Source organism: Polypterus senegalus, chromosome 1 (assembly GCF_016835505.1).
Source record: "Polypterus senegalus isolate Bchr_013 chromosome 1, ASM1683550v1, whole genome shotgun sequence".
Lineage (NCBI taxonomy): Eukaryota > Metazoa > Chordata > Cladistia > Polypteriformes > Polypteridae > Polypterus > Polypterus senegalus.
In genome coordinates, this window is record NC_053154.1 from 216,683,858 (window position 1) to 216,710,011 (window position 26,154).

General features: G+C 38.9%; 2 protein-coding genes across 2 annotated transcripts in view; one reads left to right on the forward strand and one right to left on the reverse strand.

Moving 5' to 3' along the window:
• The first annotated feature begins 5,563 nt into the window (after positions 1 to 5,563).
• Positions 5,564 to 18,101, forward strand: si:ch211-248a14.8. The gene is made up of 4 exons (XM_039769019.1): positions 5,564 to 6,133; positions 15,841 to 16,027; positions 16,135 to 16,429; positions 17,482 to 18,101. Exons 1-4 carry the CDS (start codon positions 6,090 to 6,092, stop codon positions 17,964 to 17,966), a joined length of 1,011 nt encoding a protein of 336 aa, XP_039624953.1. The 5' UTR covers positions 5,564 to 6,089; the 3' UTR covers positions 17,967 to 18,101.
• Positions 18,102 to 18,467: 366 nt separating this feature from the next.
• The window catches only part of ecd (ecdysoneless homolog (Drosophila)), a 28,864-nt gene continuing 21,177 nt past the window's right edge, over positions 18,468 to 26,154 (reverse strand). The window contains exons 12-14 of the mRNA XM_039769007.1: positions 24,936 to 25,003; positions 23,228 to 23,442; positions 18,468 to 19,226 (exon numbers count right to left, since the gene is read on the reverse strand). Of these exons, the coding sequence (XP_039624941.1) occupies positions 19,008 to 19,226; positions 23,228 to 23,442; positions 24,936 to 25,003 (502 nt within the window). The 3' untranslated portion in view covers positions 18,468 to 19,007. The remainder of the gene's footprint in view (positions 19,227 to 23,227; positions 23,443 to 24,935; positions 25,004 to 26,154) is intronic.

Genomic DNA, 26,154 nt, shown 5'->3' on the forward strand with positions numbered 1-26,154 from the left:
TGACTTACGATACTGTAAAGTGATCACAACACTAATGACGCTTTTTTTTTTTATTGAGTCTGTTGTCACATTTGTATTTATATGTTGGTTTGAGAGGAATGAAGGTGAGTAGGAACAAGACGGAATACATGTGTGTAAATGAGAGGGAGGTCAGTGGAATGGTGAGGATGCAGGGAGTAGAGCTGGTGAAGGTGGATAAGTTTAAATACTTGGGATCAACAGTACAGAGTAATGGGGATTGTGGAAGAGGTGAAAAAGAGAGTTCAGGCAGTGTGTTATGGGTGGAGAAGAGTGCCAGGTGACAGAATGGTATCAGCAAGAGTGAAGATAGATAGATAGATAGATACTTACTTTATTAATCCCGAGGAAATTCACATAATCCAGCAGCAGTATACTGATATATATTTCCCAAGGGTAAAGAGCAACAGATTTAAGAACTCATTTTGAATTCTAATACTTGTAGGGATGCTTCTAAACTCTGAATTATTATTTTGTGTACTGTTATTAATCTTTGCACTAATCTTGAGTGTGTGTACTCATGATAACACTGGTTGTGAGTTGTGTCTTTCGCTTACCACATGCACTTTACAACAGGTCATCCACCTGAAGCTCAGCATGTTCAAGCCTGGCCAGTACTTTGGTGGGAGACCACCAAGGAAAAAAAATTGGGTTGCTGCTAGAAGAGGTGCTGGTGAGGCCAGCAGGGGACACTTTTCCTGTGGCCTGAATGTGGATGTCAATGCCCCAAGTGCAGGGTTGGAGACATTGTGCTGTAACATGGCGCCGTCCTTCGGATGAGATGTAAAACTGAGGTCCTGACTCTCTGTGGTCATAAAAGATCCCTGGGCATCCTTTGTGAAGAGCAGTGTGTATCTCAATGTCCAGGCTAAATTGCCCATCACGGCCCAGTCATTCATGGTCCCCTAATTATCCCCTGTCTCTCATTGGCTGTCTCTCTCTCACCACTTCAAATCCTAATAGCTAATGTGTGGTGAGCACACTGGCACAAAAATGGCTGCCATTGCATCATCCAGGTGGATGCTACACATTAGTGGTGGTTGAAGTGGTTCCCCACTCACTACGTAAAGTAGTTTGAGCAGTGAGAAAATCATTATATAAATGTAATTAATTACTATTATTTATTATTAGCCATGTAACACTGTCTTATGTCTTTTACTTAACTGCTATTAACAATTTTCCCCTAGATAATCTAAACTACGCAGAAAAGCATCCAGATGCAAGTGCATCTTTCTTCATAAAAACTTCTCATATGTGAGTGTGGGGTCAAACAAATTAGCCCTGCTAATGGCGTTCCAGCGCTACTGAAGGTCAGGACTACAGCTGGATGTCCATCACATGCGTAGAAGAAGCACAGAGCTCTGGGTTTATCAGTATCTGCTGAGCTGTGGTGTCCTCTTGTGAACCTTCACACCAAACTGACTGTTTGCTCCTGATTAAGTGGCTGGGTGTCTTCAACGTTGTCATGCAATATTTAGATGCCCATCTGGTTGTGCCCCATGTCTGCCCCTACACTTAACCACATGCTACTTAGTAAACTGCATTTTCTCTTTCTAGGCAGCAACATTGAGAGATTGATGGAAAATGCGTTCCTGCATCAGGTTAGAAACAGAAAAATCTTAGCATCTTTCCAGCTTTTGCTAAAAAAATAAAAGGAAATTTTCATTTGCTCTGAGAAATAGGGCATATTTTTGACATGCAACTGAAAATGGAAAGCTACGTAATGCTAATTTTGATACCGTACCAACGTGCAGGCGAGGTCAATATAAAGTTTTGATTCTCTAGCTTTCCAGACTTAATTTGCTCATTTCCATCCTCAGCCTACATGGAGTTAGCTTTGAAAATGAAAAATGGATAACTTCTGTGCAGGACAGGTACGAAGCATAAAGTTGCAGTTGTGAAAAAATATATAAAAAGCAGAAAAAGGTTTGGGGTTCTGGGGGATGCTTTGTTTAATGCCCAGAGATTTGAAAAGGACAGAAACTACGGTGTAGGACTGCGAACTTTTCATGAATAGAAAGGAATGCTTCTTTTTCTGCCGCTCTGTCTCCTTCATTAACTGTTCCCAAAACGAACACTGACTTTAAGGTGTGTGTCGCAAGGCAAAGAAGCGGGGCGTGCAGAACCAGAGTGGAAGTGACGCCACTTCATTCTACGAAAGCAAATGGAAATCGGGTTAGGGATTGAGCACCTTTGGAATTCTGCGCCATGTTTCTCTTTTTCGATAATTATGAAGTACTCCCCACGCTCACATTTTACATAACATTCTAAAACAATCAATCAGTCATTCATACACCACCACAAAAAAGGTTTACAAAGAGGCATTACAAAATAAACAGTAAATATAAAATACTTCAAATACAGTGGGGTTCAGAAAGCATTCAGACCGCTTTCTGCACACTCTACTGTGTAAGTAAATACATTTGCCATTTTTATTCAGCTATCTATACACTAAATAACCAGTAATGACAAAATGAAAACATGTTTTCAGAAAGGTTAGCAAATTAAAACTTGAAATCTCTCATTCATATAAGTATTCAGACACTTAATTCAGGACTTTGTCAAGCCCACTTTGGCAGTAATTACAGTTTCGAGTCTTCTTGGTTAGTCTCTATAAGCTTGGTACACCTGGATTTGAACAGTTTATCACATTCTTCATGGCCAATCTCCTTCACTTAAACTGGATGGGAAACATCCATAAACTGCTAATTTTAAAGCTCCACATATGTTCTATGGACTTTGACATAAAACAGGAATTAACCCTAAAGATCCTTCACACCCTGGTCACTGCGTGTTTGAACTGCCGCCCTGTAGTCGGCATTATAGATCTTTAAAAGCATGGACCAGTAGATTCAGAAACACTTTCTATCTAATGGCCATAAATACAATAAACAAAAATTAGCAAATTAAGGCGGTTTAAATCATTTTTGGGCAGTGCAGGGAAATAGATTTATACATACTGCTGCTGCTCTTGTGTAGCTACTCTCCAGTGAAATGGCATTATTTATTGTATTACTACTAGTTTTATTGTTATTTTATCTAATTTCTTTGTAAGTATACTTTAACGTATATTACTGTTTTACATATAGAGAAAAGCCAAGCAAAATGGCACCTTTTATTGGCTAACTGAAAAGATTACAATATGCAAGCTTTCAAGGCCCCTTCTTCAGGCAACATGTAATACAGAAACTGGAGTTCCCTGTGTTTATATAGACACTAGGAAAAGAAACAACATTGGTAAATCTTGTAAATGAAAAATCGTAAATGTAAAAAATTAATAGATTCATTCAGGCTAGGGTTAATTTAGCAAGAGAGAGAAGAACAATGTATGGTCAAGATCTTTGGATAAGATAACTGTCCAACAAAGTCGTTTGAAGTTTCTAATAAGTTTTTCAATACAGTGTGGATCTGTAGTCAGGTTATCTGTGTCAGTCTGAGAGATTTAAACAATCCTCATATCTGGCCATAAAACTCTTGTCTCTATTCAATCCATGTTGCAATGTGTTAAATTTTATCATGAGTTTAACTTCCCATTTTTTTCTCTCTTGCTGTGTTCTAAAGTTGCCCATAAGCACTGTTACTCAAAGTGTCCATTGCTGTTGAAGTGGGCCGCTACAGGAACATCTGTGTTGCCATGTTTAATGTGGAATCTGTGTAAATTCATTCTCTCGTGGAGTGTTTGTCCAGTTTCTCCCACATAGAGTGCAGTGTCAGGACATTTCATGCAGAGAATTAGGTAGACCAAATTAGATGATCTGCAGGAAAATGATCCCTTTATGAGATGTTCTAGTTGGCACTGTAGTATAACAATATGGTCTGTAGTATAAATGCACACGTTTTACATCTTTTCTGTAGACAGGTTCACTTAGGGAGCTTCGGACAATTAGTTGCTGAAGGTTTGGTGGTTGTCTGTATGCCAGGAGGGGAGGTTCAGGAAATAAATTTTTCAGTATTTGGTCGTTGTTTAGCATTGGCTGAAGTTCTTTTATAATTTTTCGAAGTGTTTCAAGATGTGGGTTGTAGGTGACAACAAGGGGGATGCAGCTCTTGTTGTCTTTGTTTTTATATTCCAGAAGGTTGTCTCTGGGTATGGCAGTAACTCTTCTTATTTGAGTGTCTGTTGTTTTGGGGGGTATAACCTTGTCTGATGAAATCTTGTCTGAGCTTCTGCAGTTGTTGATCCTGGTCTGTCGGGTTTGAGCAAATACGATTGTACCGTATTGCTTGGCTGAAAATAATGGAGTGCCTTATATGTTTGGGGTGGAAGCTGTCACTTCTTAGGTAGGTCCGTCTGTCTGTTGGTTTGTGAAAAACAGAAGTTACAAGGGTGTTGTTTTTCAGTGGTGTCAAGGAAGCTGACTTCTCTTTTTGAGTAATTCAGCTTCAGCTTTATGTTGGGGTGAAAAGAATTATATTCATTATGAAAATGGAGGAGGTCCTTCTCACTGGCAGTCCAGATTATGAAGATGTCATCTATGTAACGGAGATATAACATTGGTTTTAAGATGCACATTGACATGAAATCTTCCTCCAATTTTGCCATAAATAGGTTTGCATAGTGAAGTGCAAACTGACAGCCCATTGCAGTCCCCATTTATTGCAAGTAGCAATCTTGTCCAAAAGAGAATAGATTATGTGTCAGAGTGAATTTTATCATTTCTGTTACTGACTTTGTGGGTAAATCATGTTGTCTGAGGTACGCTTCACATGCCGATATGCCATCATCATGGGGGATGTTTGTGTACAGGGCCTCAACATCCATTGTGGCCAGTAAGGTTCCCTCAGGTAAGGGGCCTAAAGCAGACAGTTTTCTTAAGAAGTCAGTGGTGTCCTGGATGTAGCTGGTTGTGTTACGGGCGAGGGGTTTAAGGATGTGTTCCACCCAACCTGAAATCTTTTCTGTAAGAGAGCCAGTTCCCGAAATGATAGGCCTTCCTGGGTTCCCTTCTTTGTGAGTTTTACATATATAAACTGTTCTTTTTGTTTGTATTATGTGTTGTAGCATTGGTTTGTTTTTCACAAAAGTATGTTGTTTTGCTTTTGTACCCAGTTGGATTGGTGCATGCAATTTCATTGTAAGTTATTTTACAATGACAATTAAAGGCTTTCTATTCTATTTTATATGAGACAAAAGGTAACTACAAGGCACACACACTCAGTCAATGTCTAGTTTCCAATTACTCTAAACTTTTTGGGATGTTGGAAGTAACCAAAGTAGCTCAATAAAAACCACCCTACATGAATAAGAATGTTGAAAATGTTCCAACAAGCACCACATGAGGAAGAAGCACTAACCACTGAGCCACCATGCTACCTAGAGAAGTTTCACATTTTATTAATTTCATTCCTTGTCTGAGCCCACTCATCGTGTGTAAATTAAATGTCTGAGGTGATTGGAAAAAAAAAAAAAAAAAAAACAGAACACGATGTGAATATTTGACCTGCATTCATATTACACTAACAACGACTGTCACCCTGTGGCTCACATGCTGTGCCGACCTTTGTACTTCATGGGAATTTATTATTTCTTCAGGCTAAATTTTAAGCCAGTTATGTGCTTTGTTGAAGTCTGTGGGATTACTAATAAACCAACTAACGTCAAGGACAAGTTTAAAGAGTGAGATCAGCACAGAAAACGTGGAGCAACAGGAAAGAAAACTCTAAAATGGCTCAGAAAGCAGGCGAGCGAGACCAGCGTCAACAAAGGGAAAGTCTGGCGCGGTAACGGGAAACAGGACAAGAAGATCTGACTGACAGCTTTTATTGCAATCACTTATCATACAAGCAACAAGCAACAAACTGGCATTGTATACATTTTGTTAGGGAAGAATAAAGTGACAGGAAAAACACCAGCAAATGGGGGGAAAAAAAAAAACTGGAGCTTGTAATTATAGTGTTAGTTGCGTTTATGTAGCATTTCTTTTTACTTCATTGTAAGTTCAAGATATAAAACAGAGAGAGCATGTGCAAAAGAGAGCTCTCTAAAGGTGTGGCGGAGTGGCAGATAAAACAAAAGGAGCCGTTAACAAGTCAAAGTGAATGCAATCTTCGCTTGTTCTGCAGTCTACAAAATGAAATATGGATTCAGACCTTCGTGTGGGCAACAGATTTTAAGGTAAGACAACAATTTGTTTTTTAAACTATTTGTTATATACCAATATTAAAAAATGTCTGAAATACTTGCTGTAGTAAATACTGCGGTTACCATGTGTTTCTACTATAAAAGTTTGCTAACAGAGTGGACACTTTTTTTTTATTGGACCCTATTCTGTGCAATTCATTCCAAACCTACAAGACAGAAAATTTTAATGTACAAAGTCATTGTGCCGCTGCACAGCAGAATCACTAGCTGACTTCCTCCTCATTCAGACAAAGATGTGTATTGTTTAGAATCTTCCTTCACTGATGAATCCCCCCGTCTCATAGCTCAAAGTGCCTTGGAACACAGAGGGTCTGACAATGTTCATCAGGCTGGAGCGACATATCGGATGCTTCACACACCTCTGCTTTTTTGCAGATGTGTCAATGCCTTTGTGACCAACTAGATGGATCCATTCCCTCAATGTTTCATTGGTTAGTTTTAATTTGAATGGTCCTTTTTTTTGACATAACATTGAAAGTTTTTCTTCAAGCAAAGAACCAAAGACAAATGGAATAAATTTCCAAGTAGTGAGGTAGAGTGCAGAACTTCAGGGACAAAATTCTCAGCTGATGTTATTTTGGATATCTAGATGAACAGAATGGATGAACTTTGTTGGGCTGAGTGGCATGTTCTCGTCACAACTTTTCTAATGTTCTAATAAAAAGTATAAGATATAAATACATATAAATATAAATACATACATATCTCTATTATAAAAAAAAATCTTGGGGAGGCAGACTTGGGAGACGAGACGTGATCTTCTCAGAAGACAATTTGAAGTCCCGCGAGAGACACTTTACCTTACTCCCAGCTCTTAAAACAAAGACAAGCAAAACACGCAGCTCACCAGCAGTAGAAAGCCAGCAGATGATCCAACCGCTTCTCCTTGCATGCGTTCAGCCATCCTAATCCCCCTTTTCACAACGCGAGCGGCAGAGACACAAAGTGGCAAAAAGGATAGCAGCTGTACAGGCTTTCAAATGATCGACGGGCAGTGCAACAGCAGCAGCGGTAACAGAAAGACAGCAGATGATCCGACGGCATCTCCTTAGCATATGTTCAGCTGCCCCCCTTTCACGACGCGAGCAGTGTTATAAGTCCTGCGAGAAAGAGATTTAACCACGCCCGGGGGCCAGAAATAAAGGACAAGTATTGTTTTTACAATGACACACAAGAGAAAGCAGTGAGCCATCATTTAAAACAAGTCCACGGACATCTAACCTAGCAGTTGTTGGATTGCTTTTGGCAGCTTGCCAGCAGCAGAAAGCCAGCAGATGATCCGACCGCTTCTCCTTAGCATGCGTTCATATATATATACTAGCCAACCCGCGGCGTACCATACGCCGCATAATCAGGCCGGTTTTTTATTGAATTTTAAGCACAGGGAGAAAATTAACATTTGAAACACCGGTAATGTAATAAATCAGCAAAAAGCAACATTGTAACAATGCGGAACGAACCAACACACAATCGTCCGTGACTGAAAACCGGCGGATCGTCCTCGCGCCTTCTGCTGCCAGACGGAGGGATGGGGGTTCACGCACGGAGAGTGGAGCGGAGGAGAGAAGGACGTCCATTCAGCTCCGTCCGTCATGCTAGTCTGCTGATTTCTCGTTCAGTATGTACTGCCCGGTCACGTGCCCACCTCCAACTTGTCACTTGTGTCGTCGTCTTTACACAGTCCAGATGCACATGTGACTGACGTGGACTTTTCATTGCTCTGTGCGGTTTTGGCCGCTTTTCTATATATAATCCACCAAGACACCTGACCACGGTAGTAGCGAGGTGGGAGGGGGGTGCGTAGAAAGTGCAGGAGCATCTAAGAAGACGCACGTTTGTCGCGACGCAACCAGTGGGAGCGTCAGGACCGATCCGGGGTAGACGGCCGCCTTTGTGCGAATGTGGTTTCGCCGCCCCACGTACCTATTTTCTATTATGATATGACGGATATTACTATTACATGTACTACTTCAAACAGGATTATGACGGTGTTAGGGTTAGAGTCGGGATGTATAAATAAAATTTAATTTCAAACGATTAATTTCAAATCAAACCAGCCTAGATTAGAAAGCCGGTTTATTTAATCGTTCTAAGCGACAGGCAGCTCTGCACACAGTGACAGTCAATTCAGAGATCACCGCAGCTCCGCTGTCTTTTGCCGCTTCTCTTGACTCGCAATCCCATTGAGGAACGTACGCGTCTCACATGAAATCTATCGTGCTCAGACTTTAAAATTCAAAGGCGGACAGCCGCCGGTCGCAGCGTCGCCGGCTGCTGCACCTCTCCTCAACGCCTTTGAGTTTGGCGCCCCGTCGCGGGCACGTTTTGCCCGTCGCCAGGATCGGCCCTGGGGAGCGTATGAGTTGCACTTAGTGGGAATTCCACGGTTTGCAGCCGAATGGGGCTCAATGGCTTACCACGCGGGTAGACACACGGTCAATGTCATGCATAATTATTTATTGAATGCTAAACACTTCTGGAAAGACACCGTTGTCTAAAAAGGGAGGGTTTGAGGATACAACAGAAAGTGAATGAAAAGATGGAACTGTAGACTTTTCATTGCTCTGTGCGGTTTCGGCTGCCTTTCTATATATAATCCACCAAGACACCTGACCACGGTACTAGCGAGGTGGGAGGGGGGTGTGAACAAAGTGCAGGAGCATCTAAGAAGACGCATGTTTGTCGCGGATGCGAATTGCTGTATGTAGCGTGTAAAACAGTTTGCCATGGAGCACGTGGTGGAGCGTCGTAACCGAAAACTCAGTTTTCAAAAACTGCTCACTTCATTGTGTTTTAGCCTCAGTTGTAAAGGATTGTTTTAAGGATCCCATGCGATACCCCTCGCAAACCGTTTGACACACTGCACCATAGAGTCCGGACATATTCATGTAATCAGCGTATTGTTGAGCAGACTGTATAATAATGCCTCTGTGACTAAGAACAACGGACACCACATCACCGAAGTTATCCCAATGTTGGCAAACAAAGCTAAGAGCCATGTCACGAAGTTTGAGAGCAACAGTTTCGTCAATGACATTTCTTCAAAAAAAACCCGACTGACAGAAACAAACAATTACCTGAAGCAGGAATTTCCATAACATTGAAAGAATTGTTGTTTCCATTAAATACATTTGAAGCGGCAGCCATGGAGGGCAAAAGAATAGTCAACGTGGCTCACAGCTGAGTTTGGACCGGAGCACAGACCAAAGCGAGTGAGTATGTGTTTGATGAGCTGTTTGATTTGGCGGGCAGTGGTCTGAGGTGCGTTCCTGAGCACGTGGGAGGAGGGTAGAGTTTCTGGGCGGGGCTTCGTTGTTCCTTTCCATGGTTTTCATGGTGTCGAAACCAAAAAGAATAATGAAAAGTCAACGTGGCTTAGACGTGCATGTGGACTCCTAGCAAAGACGAAAGAGGCTAACTGGGTGGTCGGTGAGTTTTTGCGTCCGGGCACATGGGCAGGCAGTGTGAATGCCTAGAGAGCGAGGGGCGCGGGCGGTGAAAAGGAGTGTTGGTGGGTAGGAAAACGTCTTCCGTGTTCCTGCAGGAGCATCTAAGAAGACGCATGTTTGTCGCGGATGCGAATCTGTATGTAGTGTGTAAAACAGTTTGCTATGGTGCAAGCGGTCATGCGTTGTAACCGAAAAATCGTTTTTAAAGACTGCTTACTTCATTGTGTTTTAACCTCAGTTGTAAAGGATTGTTTTAAAGATCCCATGAGATACCCCTCACCTGCTGCATATGGCGATTCACCTCCGCGAGAAACTCGCCTCTATGAACAGTCAACGTAGCTCGGAGGTGCATGACATTAACCTGCCCTGCACCGCATGTGGCCTCCTCGACAGACGAATATAAATGACGCCACTTTTTCTGTGTCGTCGCGTCCGACTTGGTGGGCGTGGCCCTGCGAGTTGTCGCCGTATCCAATGGAGTTGGTGGGCGTGGCTCCCTTCTTCGTGCGCCATAGGTGTCTCACTTGTCGGCTTAGTGAATCCACGCCCCTTCCGGTGTGCTTTTCATGGTTGTCTTGCCTTAGTGAATTATATATATAGATATATATATTTTTTTTTGAGAAAATTAACTATCGCTCAAAATAACCAAGCTCTTCTCATTGTTTTCTGCCACATGAAGAATGACGCATGTAGAGAGGGACAATGATGACATGTTGTGTTTATTCATTGTTTTCCCTTTTCAGTCAATTAAACTTAATTCATTTTCCGACAGGTTCTTGTTTCAATGAGTTGCCACTGCATCATGTTATTGAGGTTGGCCATACTGTATCATGCACTTCATTTTTTAAAATAAAAGCAGACTCGCTAGGTTTGAGTGGAGTTGCCATGCAGTCTTTCCATTTTGCTCTTCCTGAGCAGTGACACAGTCTTGTGCACACAACAGACATAACCTAAAATATTGACAGATACCAACAATTAAATACAGTAGTAGGAATTGATAAAGTTAAAATGGCTGCCTTTTCACAAGTATTAACTTATAGTTTAAATATGACTTACCCCTAACTTGCTAATGCTAATTTAAACATAAACAGAACTTACCATTCTTTGTGTAGCCAAAAATACAAAATGAAGGTCAAAGTTGTTGTATACCCATCTTAGATTTTTATCCGATATGTTTGGTGTGTTGCAATTCTTTCCCTGTTAACAATTTTATAGTCTTCATACTTAAATCTTATAATCTGTGGCAGCGTGTTTCCTGCACTTTTTCTGCCGTAATTCAAATGTTGACATGCAAAAGAGTTTGGGAAGGATCTCAAGTCTTTTCGAGTCATGAAGTGGAAGTCGTTGCTGTTTAAGTCCATTTCATGTTGCAAAACTTTTTGGATTTGGTCAGGTTGAATCTGAAGTTTATCAAATTCATGACTTGAATCAAACCTGAATCCCAGTTATGCGACTCAAGTTCACATTTCTATCTCTGTCATCTCTCTTATCTTGATTTCTTGGATCTTCTCAAAGTTTCCCGTTTTAAAATAAAAATTTTTAATGTTAGTTGCCTCAGATTGCTCCTGCACTTATTATTATTGTGACCCCTGGATCCTAGTGGTTCAGTAGCCCTTGTATTCTAAATCATGTCTTGATTACTACAGCATATCAATAGAGACCATGAGGCATCATCCCCTTTTGTTTGTACTTTTGCATAAAAAAATCAAAACAAAATCAATAATTACTTAAATTAACTGTGCAGTTCTTACTTTAATGTGTTTTTTCAGCATTTACATTTAAATTTAGCATGATCTCATCTAAATCAGCCTTTTGATATTATTATAGAACCACTAACGGCGCACTGCAAGATAACATGCAGTGAATACACTTGAGCATTCCTAGTTTTCATACTCTTTCTCTGTCTCTGTTTATCATTCGTTTGTTCAGAGGTTGATGCGCTTGCTGCTTCCTGAGCAGCTCTTTTTTTCTCTGCCCTAGCGGCCCACTTCTTTTCTTCTTTCGTCGGCATCTTTTCGCGTTGATTAAGTCAATCTTTGCGTTGCAATTACTTAGTACGTTTTCCTTAATTTTTCACTTAAGCTGGCACTGAAATCTTCAATCTGCCTGAAGAATGATTTCAGATATGAAGAAGTGACGGCAAAGTTGGTAAGGATGAGAACGGCGCCCATACACATGCGCCACACAGACCATTCAACACAACAAGTTCTTCCATCCCATAGACTGTACAAAATAACATCAAGTTGAAATCTGAAGGTCCATAAATTTATACTCTCCGCTATGCTACTTAGCAATTTATTCTACAGTGGAACCTCGGGTCATGAACGTCTCTGAACATGTACAAATCGGGTTATGACCAAATAGTTCGCCAAACTTTTGCATCTGTTCATGACCACACACTCGGGTGATGAACAAGCCAGTTTCCCTTCTGGTTTGTACGCGCCGATGATTTCCTCATGTGTTCAATCTCTCCCTGTACTGTATATTGTTCTCTGTGCATCACGCAGAGGGACTCTCCCTTAAAACTGTAACCTCCTCTCAACCCAGCTTCCTCCTGTGGTATAGCGGGTCCACAGCTCCCGTTAAAAAGGCCACTTTTAACAAATAATTACCACACTTGCAGCTTAGCGAGGGGGCGTAGTGGCATGTGGCCGAAGCATGTGGGCATTTTTCACCTAAGTGCACAGGTAAGAAGCGGTCCGCATCCATAATTGTTCCCAGGAGCTGCTGATTGCCATGACTACCACGTCCTCTTCATAAATAGAAGCGCAAGTTGGGTAAACGGAAAAAGAAGAGAACAGGAAAGAACGGGAGGTTGGCTGGAGAAGGCTGGAAACAGGAGAAGAAAGCCGGTGCAGGAGAGAGAGAGCGCGAGAGAGAGAAAGAGAGAGTACGAGAGTGAGCGCAGGCAGACTCGCGTGCAGCTGAGCAGGGAGCCTGGGTGTTTGTCTCAGTGTTATTCAATGTTTTTACATTTAGTTTACTATTACACTGTGCATTCTATGGTATAATTAACTATTTTTGTGCTTAAAAATCTTTAAAGAAAATATATTTACATACAGTTCGTACAGTCTGGAACGGATTAATTGTATTTACATACAATCCTATGGGGGAAATTACTTCGGGTTACGACCAGAATTTTGGAATGAATTACGGTCGTGACCCAAGGTTCCACTGTATGAGTCTTTTTCATGAAGGAAAAACCAACATTTGTGTGAAATCGGACATTAACAAGTTTCCAACCAAATCTCTGTGTTCTTGTTGTAAAATTTATTTGAAAGTAATAGCTGGGATCCGCTGTACTAGTTCTCTTTATAACTTTAAACTCTTAAATTATGCCATCTCGTAATCCTCATTTGCTTAAACTGAAAAGGTTCAACTTCTTCATTCTTTCTTTATATCTCACATCTCTTAGTACCTCAATCGGCCTAGTCGCTCCTCTCTGGACTTTCTCTAGTGCTCCTATGTCTTTTTTATAATACGGAGACCACATCTGAACACAGTGCTCCAGGTGAGGCTTCACTAGTGCGCTATCAAGCTTTAGCAAAACCTTCCTTGACACGTACTTCACACATTGTGATGCATAGCCAAACATCCCATTAGCTTTCTTGATAACTTCTGTAAACTGTGCGGATATAGTTAGCAATGAGCCCACAATGACTCCTAGGTCCTTCTCATCAGCAGTATTTTCAAATTTCAAACGTCTGTTTGTGTATTCCAAAATTAAAAATGTATTATTCCTACATGTAATACCCTACGTTTACTTACATAAAATTTCATCTGCCACAAATCTATCCAAGTTTCCCTGTAAAAATGTAGCTGATTGTACACTACCTGCTAATTTTACCTGCTTATTAATTAATTGTAGCCACACCAGAGGGATCCCGTCACCCAGCGTATGAAACAAATACTTGATTTTGACACTTCAATGGCCTTCTGACCTGGAAAGACACCATTAACCAACCTGACCAGAATGCCCATCTGTCCAGATATTCCTTTACAGGCTTCATGCTTAACCAACCCAAAACATAACATGGCACTAAACATACAAACATTAGTTATATGAAAATGTATAATACAGTACATATAAGTATGTGTACACACATTCAACTGTACACGCACAAGAAAATCCATATTTTCTGGTAAACAAATTCAATTTGCATTCTAATGTTGCCTTATGTTCACGTAATGCTTTGTTTTAAGTTGTCACCACAATATGTACAGGTGCTGGTCATAAAATTAGAATATCATGACAAAGTTGATTTATTTCAGTAATTCCACTCAAAAAGTGAAACTTGTATAATAGATTCATTCATTACACACAGACTGATGTATTTCAAATGTTTATTTCTTTTAATTTTGATGATTATAACTGACAACTAATGAAAGTCCCAAATTCAGTATCTCGGAAAATTAGAATATTGTGAAAAGGTTCAATATTGAAGACACCTGGTGCCACACTCTAATCAGCTAATTAACTCAAAACACCTGCAAAAGCCTTTAAATGGTCTCTCAGTCTAGTTCTGTAGGCTACACAGTCATGGGGAAGACTGCTGACTTGACAGTTGTCCAAAAGATGACCACTGACACCTTGCACAAGGAGGGCAAGACACAAAAGGTCATTGCTAAAGAGGCTGGCTGTTCACAGAGCTCTGTGTCCAAGCACATTAATAGAGAGACGAAGGGAAGGACAAGATGTGGTAGAAAAAAGTGTACAAGCAATAGGGATAATCGCACCCTGGAGAGGATTGTGAAACAAAACCCATTCAAAACTGTGGGGGAGATTCACAAAGAGTGGACTGCAGCTGGAGTCAGTGCTTCAAGAACCACCACGCACAGATGTATGCAAGACATGGGTTTCAGCTGTCGCATTCCTTGTGTCAAGCCACTCTTGAACAAGAGACAGCGTCAGAAGCGTCTCGCTTGGGCTAAAGACAAAAAGGACTTGACTGCTGCTGAGTTATGTTCTCTGATGAAAGTAAATTTTGCATTTCCTTTGGAAATCAAGGTCCCAGAGTCTGGAGGAAGAGAGGAGAGGCACAGAATCCACATTGCTTGAGGTCCAGTGTAAAGTTTCCACAGTCAGTGATGGTTTGGGGTGCCATGTCATCTGCTGGTGTTGGTCCATTGTGTTTTCTGAGGTCCAAGGTCAACGCAGCCATCTACCAGGAAGTTTTAGAGCACTTCATGCTTCCTGCTGCTGACGAACTTTATGGAGATGCAGATTTCATTTTCCAACAGGACCTGGCACCTGCACACAGTGCCAAAGCTACCAGTACCTGGTTTAAGGACCATGGTATCCCTGTTCTTGATTGGCCAGCAAACTCGCCTGACCTTAACCCCATAGAAAATCTATGGGGTATTGTGAAGAGGAAGATGCAATACGCCAGACCCAACAATTCAGAAGAGCTGAAGGCCACTATCAGAGCAACATGGGCTCTCATAACACCTGAGCAGTGCCACAGACTGATCGACTCCATGCCACGCCACATTGCTGCAGTAATCCAGGCCAAAGGAGCCCCAACTAAATATTGAGTGCTGTACATGCTCATACTTTTCATGTTCATACCTTTCAGTTGGCCAACATTTCTAAAAATCCTTTTTTTGCATTGGTCTTAATTGATATTCTAATTTTCCGAGATACTGAATTTGGGACTTTCATTAGTTGTCAGTTATAATCATCAAAATTAAAAGAAATAAAACATTTGAAATACATCAGTCTGTGTGTAATGAATGAATCTAATATACAAGTTTCACTTTTTGAATGGAATTACTGAAATAAATCAACTTTGTCATGATATTCTAATTTTATGACCAGCACCTATACAATACATAAATATTAAATAAGCAACATCAACAAAAATTACATAATAAAAAAAAAAATCACATGAAAAGAAGTAACAATTAAAAGGTAAAGAAACAAAAGCCAGAGATCAAACCCTGGTTAAAACATAACAAAAGGACAGCTCCGGCAACACTTTAAATCAACTAAACAGCTTAAAAAAATGAATGTGTGGATCATAAATTTTACTGCAACTTTCTCTTAAAGTACTTCAGAAGAAAGAGGACACTCACGTGGAGTTATAGCAGACACAGACTATCCATTTACCAAACTTACTTTTTCCATTATAAACATACAATAGCCTGTCCCATCATCAAAGAGCTCTACATGGCAGTGAGAAACTGACACAATGCACTCACCAAGTGTTTCTTTCTAATTTTGATGAACAGGTTGTTTCAGGCATTTCGAAGAAGCTTCAACTGTTTGGACCCAGCAGAAAATGTCCTCCTTCGGCGGTTTGCCCTCCTGTCAGTCATCACTTTCTACATTCTTGGTTCCACACTGTCTGATTTCCTCTGCCGTGTTTTCATCATGCAGTATAAATATACATTTCCTGTATTTCTTGCCTTTGGAGAGGTAACTTGACAACTAAATAATTTTAAAATATAAAGTGAATGCAATGGTCAAAAAAGAAAAATTGAAATAATTTATTCCAAAGTAATGTCATTTTCTCGTTACTGCAGGTTCTGCTAACTTTGCTTGTTCTGAAGCTATTAAGAAGAATGGGATGGGCCTCGATGAAGCCGTATTCCATGCACGTTGGGGAGCAATTTCTTGTGCCTTCAATTTGCTTCAGTTTTCAGGCTGTGTTGGACTTCTGGGCTGTCTGCTATGTCCACTCCCGCCTCTTCTGTATGATCCAGCACCTCATTCCAATAGCTTGCCTGGCATGGGAGTATAGCCTTGGTATGCCATATGCCTGTTCCTTCAGGGTTCGCCTGCTGGTCATGATCATCAGTGTCTTTTCATTTCTTCAAGGTACATGGGAAATACATCGGTCTTACTTCTTGGAAAACAACAGTTTTGATTATGCCATGCAAAGCTTAGCCTTCTGATATTGTAAGGTTTGTTTGTCTCAAGCCTACACGGTCCCTTCTGAGGAATGGAGCGAAGTAAAAGTGTAGGCTAAAATGGCACAAGACAGTATTTAGGAAAGCAGTCAACTCAAATACGATGATGAAGCTGCTTTAAAAATAAAAAAAATACTTTCCAAGAATAAAGCTATACAGAAAGCACAGCCTAACCTGGGACTGAATTAGCTTTTAGTTACTTCCTTAAAGTAGAATCAATTTGCAAACAAAACACACTTGCAGAAAAGTCACATATTGTTTATGTATTTTGGTGTTAAGCTAACTTCTTTTCGTAACAGAAGGACATACACAAGCCAGCTGAACTTATTTTAATTTGGACATATTGCTAATTTATGTCACTAAGGTGTCAAACCCAAGGCCGCAGTGGCTGCAGGTTTTTATTCTAACCATCTTCTTAATTAGTAACCAGTTTTTTCTGCTAATTAACTTCTTTTGCCATAGTTTTAATTAACTTGACTCAGGTCCCATAGTTGTTTCTTTTTCCTTAGCCAAACAATAATGATACACAAACAAGCCACCTGCTGTGGCAGAAGGAGAGCAGCAACAAGCAATGGAATTAAACAACAGGTTTAATTACCAGCAAGAATAATTTTCTCATTAAGAAACTGGTTGGAGTGAAATTGGTTGAAGTTAGTAGCCCTAATTTAGCTGGTGAACTGTCACCTTGTTCCACATCTCATTTCTGTTTGGCTGTCATTTAGTGAAGAAAAGAATCAATTCAGAAGACTGAATCCTTAAAAACAGGGCTATTAAAATGAAGGAAAAAGAAGTTAATTAGCATTGAAACCTGGTCACTGATAGAAAAAGGGTTAGAATAAAAACCTGCAGTGCTCCAAGGCCTGGATTCTGACACCTCTGCTATGACATCAGTTTGGACTTTTGAACTAGAAACCAGTCGTATCAGTTTTGTTCATATGAATGCATTTGTATTGTTTTCAGATATTCAGAGCCTACAGGATGACTACCTCGCAATTGTGTACAGCCTACTAAGCCTTCTCCTTGACAGTCTGTATCTGCGTTGGCTACAGATGACCATACAGATGCAGTCGCATTGCAGCACTTCAGTGATGGATGTATACTACACAATCATTGTTAACAGCAGTCTAGTGCTTGGTCTCCTCTGGATTCTGCAAATGGACTACTCACAGGCTATTGCCCAGGGCAGCTGGAACAGTCTAATCTTCATGGGGTACCTACTTGCAGCGTTAGGCCTGGGATCCCTGTTTAGATTCCTGATCTGCTGGACAGTTCTCAGAGGATCAGCAATAACTGCTAGTATCATGAAATTAGCAAAAGAAAACTTTAATCTAATAAAAGGCTTGTGGTCCAGCTCCATGCCTGCTTCTTTAATCAGCCCCAGTGGGATGGTTTTGTATGCATATTGGATCATAACTGGGAAAACAAAGCTGGTAATGGACAGCTAACATCAAAAACAAGAAGAGGTAAAGGTGCCCTTACAGACTCGAAGATCTGCTCATCGACAACTGTAAATGTAAACACATTTTTGAACTGTAGGCTGTGTTGAAGATCCTTAATATTAAAAAAACACTATGTGTGTATCTGGTGCACAAGTTGGATTTTTTTTTTGTCCATTTGCAACTTTACTTACAGCTACATCAGGCTGAGTATTTAAGCAAATTTGAAAATTACTCACCATTTTCACTCATGAAGAAAATTTCAAAATCCCTCATTTTTACCTAACATTTCACACACCAAAACAGTAGGTCATTTAATGCAACAAACTGCATTTCCATGTTTGTGATATCTACTTTTTAAGTCATTACCATCATTTTGGCTCACAGACAAGATCTGCAGGGGTTTAGGAGATCACGTAAATAACTTCTGAAATAAGGAGAAATTGACCCTTGAATAACAAAATTAATTTCGAAGGCAACAAAAATATCATACAGCGGTATCAACATCCACATATTTATAGATTTTTTACTAGGCATTTCATATTGAAAATACAAAGTTGTAATATAATCTTTTTGTATTCAATTTCAGATTCCATAATTCATATTACTAAAAACAGAGGAAAAATACAGAAATAAAAGCAATATTGAATTGAAATGAACCATTAGTTACTGTGAGAGGACAATGATGTTGACATAGTAAGATCCCCCTCAGATGGTATTTGAGATACACAAACAGGATGAGGATCTCAGTGTTAAGGAAAACAAATTAAGAAGTGATACTGATGAGAATGCTCTGTATGATGTGTATATCATAAATACATATAGCAGAAAAAAGATAAAAATAACACAGCAAAAGGCAGCACTGCTCTTTTCTTAACATTTTAGGAGTCTGGGTACAGTAGGCATGCTGACCTATGTACACCAGGAGTCACAGTAGTCCTCTTCAGATTTCAAATGTATCATAGACCTCCTAGATTCTGTGGCCCAAGTAAATGTATAACATTGACAGATTTATCCACAGCTTGTTCATGAAAATAGGAATAAATGGTGCTACTGGTTGTCTACATTTTTTGGCAGAGTTACCCCCATACTTTGCAGAATATTTGACACAGGTCCTGCGAGTCCAGACTGAGAACTTAACGATTCCAGCAAATTTGATACCAAATTTAAGTCCAGGTCTAGCGGAACAGCTTCATCATTTGTTTGCTGATCTTTGTCATCAATGTTTCTGCTGTCTTCATCAATGTCCACTGATGCCCCGGCAGCAGTCTGTGCAAAAGAAGACACAATACTAAAATACTGATCTTAAAAATTAATAACAGTACAATCCCAATTCCAATGAAGTTGGGACGTTACATAAAACGTAAATAAAATTAGAATACAATGATTTGCGAATCCTTTTCAACCTACAGTATATTCAATTGAATACACTACGAAGACAAGATATCTAATGTTCAAACTGATAAACTTTATTGTTGTTTTGCAAATCTTCACTCATTTTGAATTTGATGCTTTGCATGGTAGAGTTTTAACTTGCACTTGTAGATGTAGCGACGAACTGTGTCAACTGATAATGGTTTTCTGAAGTATTCCTGAGCCCACGTGGTAATATCCTTTACAGAATGATGTCGGTTTTTAATGCAGTGCCGCCTAAGGGATTGAAGGTCACGGGCATCCAGTGTTGGTATTTGGCCTTGCCGCTTACGTGCAGAGATTTCTCCAGATTCTCTGAATCTTTTGATGATATTATGGACAGTAGATGATGAAATCCCTAGATTCCTTGCAATTGTACGTCGAGAAATGTTGTTCTTAAACTGCTGGACTATTTGCCCAGTTAGTTGTTCACAAAGTGGTGAACCTCGCCTCATCCTTGCTTGTGAACGACTGAGGCTTTTGGGGATGCTCCTTTTATACCCAATCATGAGAAACATCTGTTTCCAATTAACGTGTTCACCTGTGGAATGTTCAAAACAGGTGTTTTTTGAACATTCCTCAACTTTCCCAGTCTTTTGCTGCCCCTGTCCCAGCTTTTTTGGAACGTGTTGCAGGCATCAAATTCAAAATGAGTGAAGATTTGCAAAACAACAATACATTTAATCAGTTTGAACATTAGATATCTTGTCTTTGTGGTGTATTTAATCGATTATAGGTTGAAAAGGATTTGCAAATCATTGTATTCTGTTTTTATTTACGTTTTACACAACATCCCAACTTCATTGGAATTGGGGTTGTACAAAAATTATCTGAAAAATGGTTAAAAATACAAAACAAACTCCCCTAAAATACCCTTTAAGCTGTGTGAATTCTATGTACTCCACAAAAGTTGTGCTAAACTGTTTAATCCAATTCAGGAGAACTGAGGCCAAGGTCTGCCCTGACAACATCGCTTATAGGGCAAGAACCAACCTTGGCCATGGCACACCCATCCACGCTTACTTGTATGAGGCCAGTTAAGGTTCACCAGTTAATGTGCATGTCTTTGGGTTGTGGGAGGAAGATGAGGACTATGAGGCACCACTGACAGCTACTGTCAGACCTCCTAAAGTGCTCCTAGAACCCAGAGCATGATCCTATTACCACTAAATATTTGTGAACAACAACTTGATCATCAAAACTCATTTTCTTTTTAAACAGGTAATGTTCCTTATGACAATGTACAAACCAGTATTATTTAGCATTTTAACACTACTGTATGAAATGAGGCACAGTCACTGGAAATGTTATTAACTATCCGTTGTCTTTCCTCACGAGTCTGCATTTTTATGTCTGTACCTGGACAACTATTCTCACAAGGACAATGTGTTTTTATTCTGGAATTATTAAAATCACCAGTACTTTTTACTGAAAGCGGCAAATCAACTTTTTGGCTTGTTAAGAGATTTTGTGGTAATAAATTAATTTAAAGATGTCTGCATAGTAGGGCCAATCTCCTATGTATGCAATAGATTTTGACTTCTCTTCTTATTTTGTACATAAGACCTATCTGCTTTGTTTTTGTTTGCTGCTGTTTTGCCTAGATTTAGGAGAGACATTTGTTCTGGAATGAAAGTGCCTCAAATGAAAGCTTGGATGTATAAGGGCATGAATATCATTGTAAGACATATTGCACTATATAAAACAAAAAAGACCCATCTATACTGTCTGTAAAATTTGACACAACGTAAGCTAAGACAAATTCTAGCATTATTTACACCATCCACTTTCTAAGCCCGCTTATCTTGAGCAGGGTTACGAGGAAGTTTGAGCTTAACCCAGAAAGCATCGGGCATAAGGCAGGAACAATCTCCGGAGAGGATGATAGTTCATCGCATGGTGAACACACACACACACACATACCGGGGACCACATGTCCTTGTGTGAGGAAATCGGAGCACAAACCGAGAGGAAACCCATGGAGATATGAGAATATGTAATTGAACCCTGGTCTTCTTGTTAAAAGGCAGCATCACTACCACTGCACCACCCATATTATGTTCATACAAGTGAAATACTGCAAAATTTATAGAATATCTATTATCGGTACTAGTTAAAAAAAAAAACACATGGAACACAATTTCTACCTCAGTTTTGAGCAGTTATGTATCTTGAACACCAAGATGGTACCTTGGAAAATCATTAAGTTCATCAAGGAAGTTATACTTCAATTAACATAGCAGTATTCATTCTCATTAAACATTTCTATGATTAAATAAATGTTTCTTTAGTGCAAGTTTTTTTTTTCTTTTTCATAAGCATTGCTTATGTAAAATTTAAACTGTGTAGCTAACCTTCTTCACCACATTTCTATATTTCTTAGAACATGAAAAGTTTTGTATTTCAATAAGGGCAAAGTTGACTTCTTTTAGTGGCTAGTTAGTTATGAATGAACCGATGAACTCTGGTAATCACAAGTAAAACTCAGAATTGGCTGGGGCCTTTCACTGTGTATATGGCTGTAAACATTCTGAAGTTTTGATGTTACTTTTGGTAAACATGCTTTGAAGTCAGTATTGCTATATTCACTGCTGTAGACAAAGACATAGTACCATATTAAATGCAGAGAAAAAAAAATTATAACTAACAAACTGAACTTCTTCTGGCTCAAAGACCCAGCTTCCTGGTTTTAAACTCCATACCTGGTCACTGTCGGTGTGAACTTTACACATTTTCTCCTTGTCTGCTGGTGTTTACCTTCAGGTACTCCAGCTTTCCTCATGCTGTCTGGTTATTTAGTGACTTTAAGCTGGCCCAAAGTGAGTGTGTGTGTGTGTGTGTGTGTGTGTGCGCCCACACAAGTATTTGTGGGACCTGTCCAGGGGGGTTGCTGCCTTGCACCTCTTCCTTTCTGGATTGGCTCCAAACCTGACACTTGTGATCCTGAATTGAATTAAGCAATGCTGACAACAGTATGTTATATTTTCTGGTATTTTATGATGTAAATTCCTGTCATCCAAAAAATCAAATGTGTACCGAATCCAGTATGGTAGAAAACCATTCCAAAAAGATGGCTTACCTGGTAAAAAGATGACAACACTTTACAGATTATTGTTGTTGTTGAATGAATATAGCAGGTTTTGGAAATTTTCATGAAATGATGTGATTAGAATGCATAGACAATGGAAAAAACAAGATGCTCTCAAATTCCTAATGCACAAGAATATTATGCAGTTTCCATCTATGATATTTCTTAATTTATAACTGATGTCACATTTTCTTTACAGTGACAGAACATAATTTGAGAAAAGTAAATGGAGGCCTAAAACTGAAAGGAATACCTTATATTCCAATTACAATTTACACTGTGAACTTATTTTATTGCTGTAGCAGTGGGTATGGAGAGGTCTTCACCCAAATATAATATTCTTCATTCAGATGCTCAGTGCACTCTCTCTTGTGTATATTTCAAAATGCGTAACTGGATATTCATAGCATGTCCCTTGAATGTTTGAACTAGGGAAAGGACAATATACAACTACAAAAAATATTACAGTGTGAAAAGGAGATTGAGCTAACCCCAAAAACTGGTTAGAATGATGTTTTCATCCATTTTCTACTCTGATCACACCAGGAAATAAGTAGCAAAAGCACACTTGTCAAGTGTATAGAGTGATCATGAAACACTGTTACTAAGAAGAAAAAAAAAACTGTATGCAGACAGAATGCTTAAAAGACAACCCAAATTAATGGAAAGACTGTGTTCTGGGTAAAAGATTTGGTTTTAAAGCAATTCATGTGATAGCAAATATACAGTTCTAGTGAACGGAATGCTTCACACAATTTTGCCCACGTACCGTGTGAGTTGTGAAACTCTTTGCAATATTAGTTCCAGCCAGCTCTCGATCCATCTCATCCATGTACACCTTGAGATTACCCACTGCATTTCCATCCATATTAACAGGGCCAAGATCAGCACCTCCATCACTATCACTGTCCAGGAGATCATCTTCATCATCTTCATCCTCAAAATCATCTGAATCCAGTTCATCTTCCCCTCTGCTAGAAAATCCTGTTTGCAAAAACAAAGGCAGAATTAACAGTCTAATATTTTGAACACCTACAACCTAAATTCAAACAGTCAAGTTAAAAATCTCCTACTAACCAGTAAACACAAGGCCTCCCTATTAATATCCTCCACGTTGCAGAAAGAATACTTATTGTCGAAAGTTTACCTTTTTAAATATCTGACCAGCTTTAAAATGTATAATATATTTAGCCAAAATAATGAATGACAGTGGATACAGCTGCTGTTTGACTGCCTTTTGCCTTTTTAACAATACAAATTTCAGACTTTAACTGCCAGAATTTGAAACTCCTGTTTCTTTAAAACTTGATGTAAAACTGTTTTACTTCTATCTGTGTTATTACAAATTAACAACTTAACTTATTCATCTGCTAGCAAGTTTTAATGAAATGGCTTAATGCGTAAAAGTAATCTTCATAGTATTTGGGAATTGATTCATTTGGAGTAAAAGTAAAAACATGCATCTTATAGAAACATACATACATTGGTCCATGAATTTTGTGCCAAGGAACATTGATTCCAAGATATTTACCAAAACCTAATGTAACAACTGTAAAATATGTGTGCTCTCAAATAACCATACTTTCCTTTTTCATATTTTTTCTAAATATCAGGGTTAAATGAATTTCTGGTAAAGTCACTCATTAAAGAAACTATTATTTGATCCTGTGGAGGATATATTTTCCTTAAAAGCACATGAAACGAAACTGATGGAAAAAGCAAAATAATATATTGTGTTATATTTTATTTCAAAACATAAACTGTGGGTGGCAGGAAGCCCTTTTGGCAAATAATATGTAAAAGTACAAGCACTACATACTAAAAACTATTATAGTTAACTAATGAAAACAGACTGCAAAGATCAAAACCATTCCTATGCCTACATGCTGGCAATATGAAACGGATTTCTGACAAATGTTTACTGTTGGTAAAGTTAGTACACAATTAATTGAGGTAATACATCTAAATTTCTAATTTATGAAAACAGACTAAAATGCATAACATAGCAGAAGGGTACCAAACTCGGCTGCAGAAATGCTGAAATGTGTACAGCTTGCCACGCCAACAATTCAACTACTGCTATAGGTACAACATATAAATAGAAGGTTATTTTTATTTGTTCCCAGAGGAATATGTGGCTTTTTGCAGAAGCATGACAGACAGACAGATAGATAGATTCCAGAGTGCAATCTATATATTTTTTATTGTAGGCACAATTGATAACACTACTACTGCTATAGCTTGCATGTGCTCTTATCCTACAATATTAGACATTTCATAGCTTTTTATTTCCTAAGATCATCCTGGAAATTTTCCAGAGAACACTGTAAATAATATTAATGTAATACATAATACAGAAAATTTTAAATTAATAGAATAAGAAATATAAAAAATGTAACAATCCTCTTATGTTCAGTGTAGCATGCTGCCACCGTAACCCTCATCAGGATACTGATTTGTAATGTACAAAGAATTACCTAGAATCTGTTTAATTGCATTAGCCATTGAGTTTCCATCCAGTTTGATCTGTTCATTGGTAGATGACCTAAAGAGCAATAAGAAAAAGAAAAAAAAAAAAGATTTTTAATAAAGTAAATAAAATCATATTCAGCATACAGGAAAAAATAAACATTAAAGCACCACAACACAATTATTCTCATATTTAAGACTATATTATAATAAGAGAAAGCATTATAATTATCAACAAGAAAAAGGAACTCCAGGATTCTAGGGACGGTGGTGGTCCTAGGGGAAAAAAAAACTCCATGGGGCCATCCAACTCACCCTCCCCGTATCCCAACATGGTTATTTTTATACCAATTTATAATTTATATATTAGTGCAAAATCTAAATTAAAAAGATCAACAGGGAGAATTTAACAAATACAAATCCCTTATTTAAATTTTTTGAAAAACATTTTATAAATTAACCAACACAATATAAATATATATATATATATAACATTAGTGCATAAAATAGTAAAACAACAATTATACAATAAAGTCAATTTTAAAAATCTAAATCAGTTTAAAAAAAAAAAAAAGTAAATAAGTGCTCAGTATCTACTCTGAGTCCGAGTTAGTGACCTTGGGTGCCTAAGGACTAGATTTTGACTTCTTAGACCCGACCTGTCTGTTACTCACATTCCCCGATGCTGCAACAGTGATGCTGATTTTGGCTGCACACAGACTCAGCACATTGGGCCTGAGGAGTCTGAAGACAAATCATAAGTGGCTAAATTATCTAAGCCAGGGGTTCCTAAACTTTTTAATCTGAGGATCCAAATTAGAATATCAGTACCATACCATACTGGGACCCAAGAAGAGAATTATTAGCATACTGACAGCAGAGTCATACAGAGATACATAACAATGATCATATATTTAAAAAGTACTGTAAATGTTTACGTTTCCCTTCAAATATATTTTCCACATTAATACTACTAAAAGAGAAATTTGGGAAACATATACATTGTTACAACAATTTCCCATCCATCAATTTTTCTGAATTCCCTTAGTCAGAGCAGGATTTCAGGTTAGCTGGAGCCTATCCCAAGAAGTAATGGGCACAAGACAGGGATAACACCTGGACGAGGGTTCAGAGGGTGAACACTCACACACACTCTCACAAACTCTCACACACACAGACTAGATTAGATAAACGTTATTAATCACATTATTATTAATCACCAGTCCA

Excerpts from the sequence above, each read along its gene's own strand:
- si:ch211-248a14.8 (XM_039769019.1), top strand. The coding sequence starts at position 6,090 with ATGAAATATGGATTCAGACCTTCGTGTGGGCAACAGATTTTAAG. Across the intron at positions 6,134-15,840 it reads TGTGGGCAACAGATTTTAAG|GTTGTTTCAGGCATTTCGAA; the intron begins GTAAGACAACAA and ends TTTGATGAACAG. Across the intron at positions 16,430-17,481 it reads TGTCTTTTCATTTCTTCAAG|ATATTCAGAGCCTACAGGAT; the intron begins GTACATGGGAAA and ends TATTGTTTTCAG.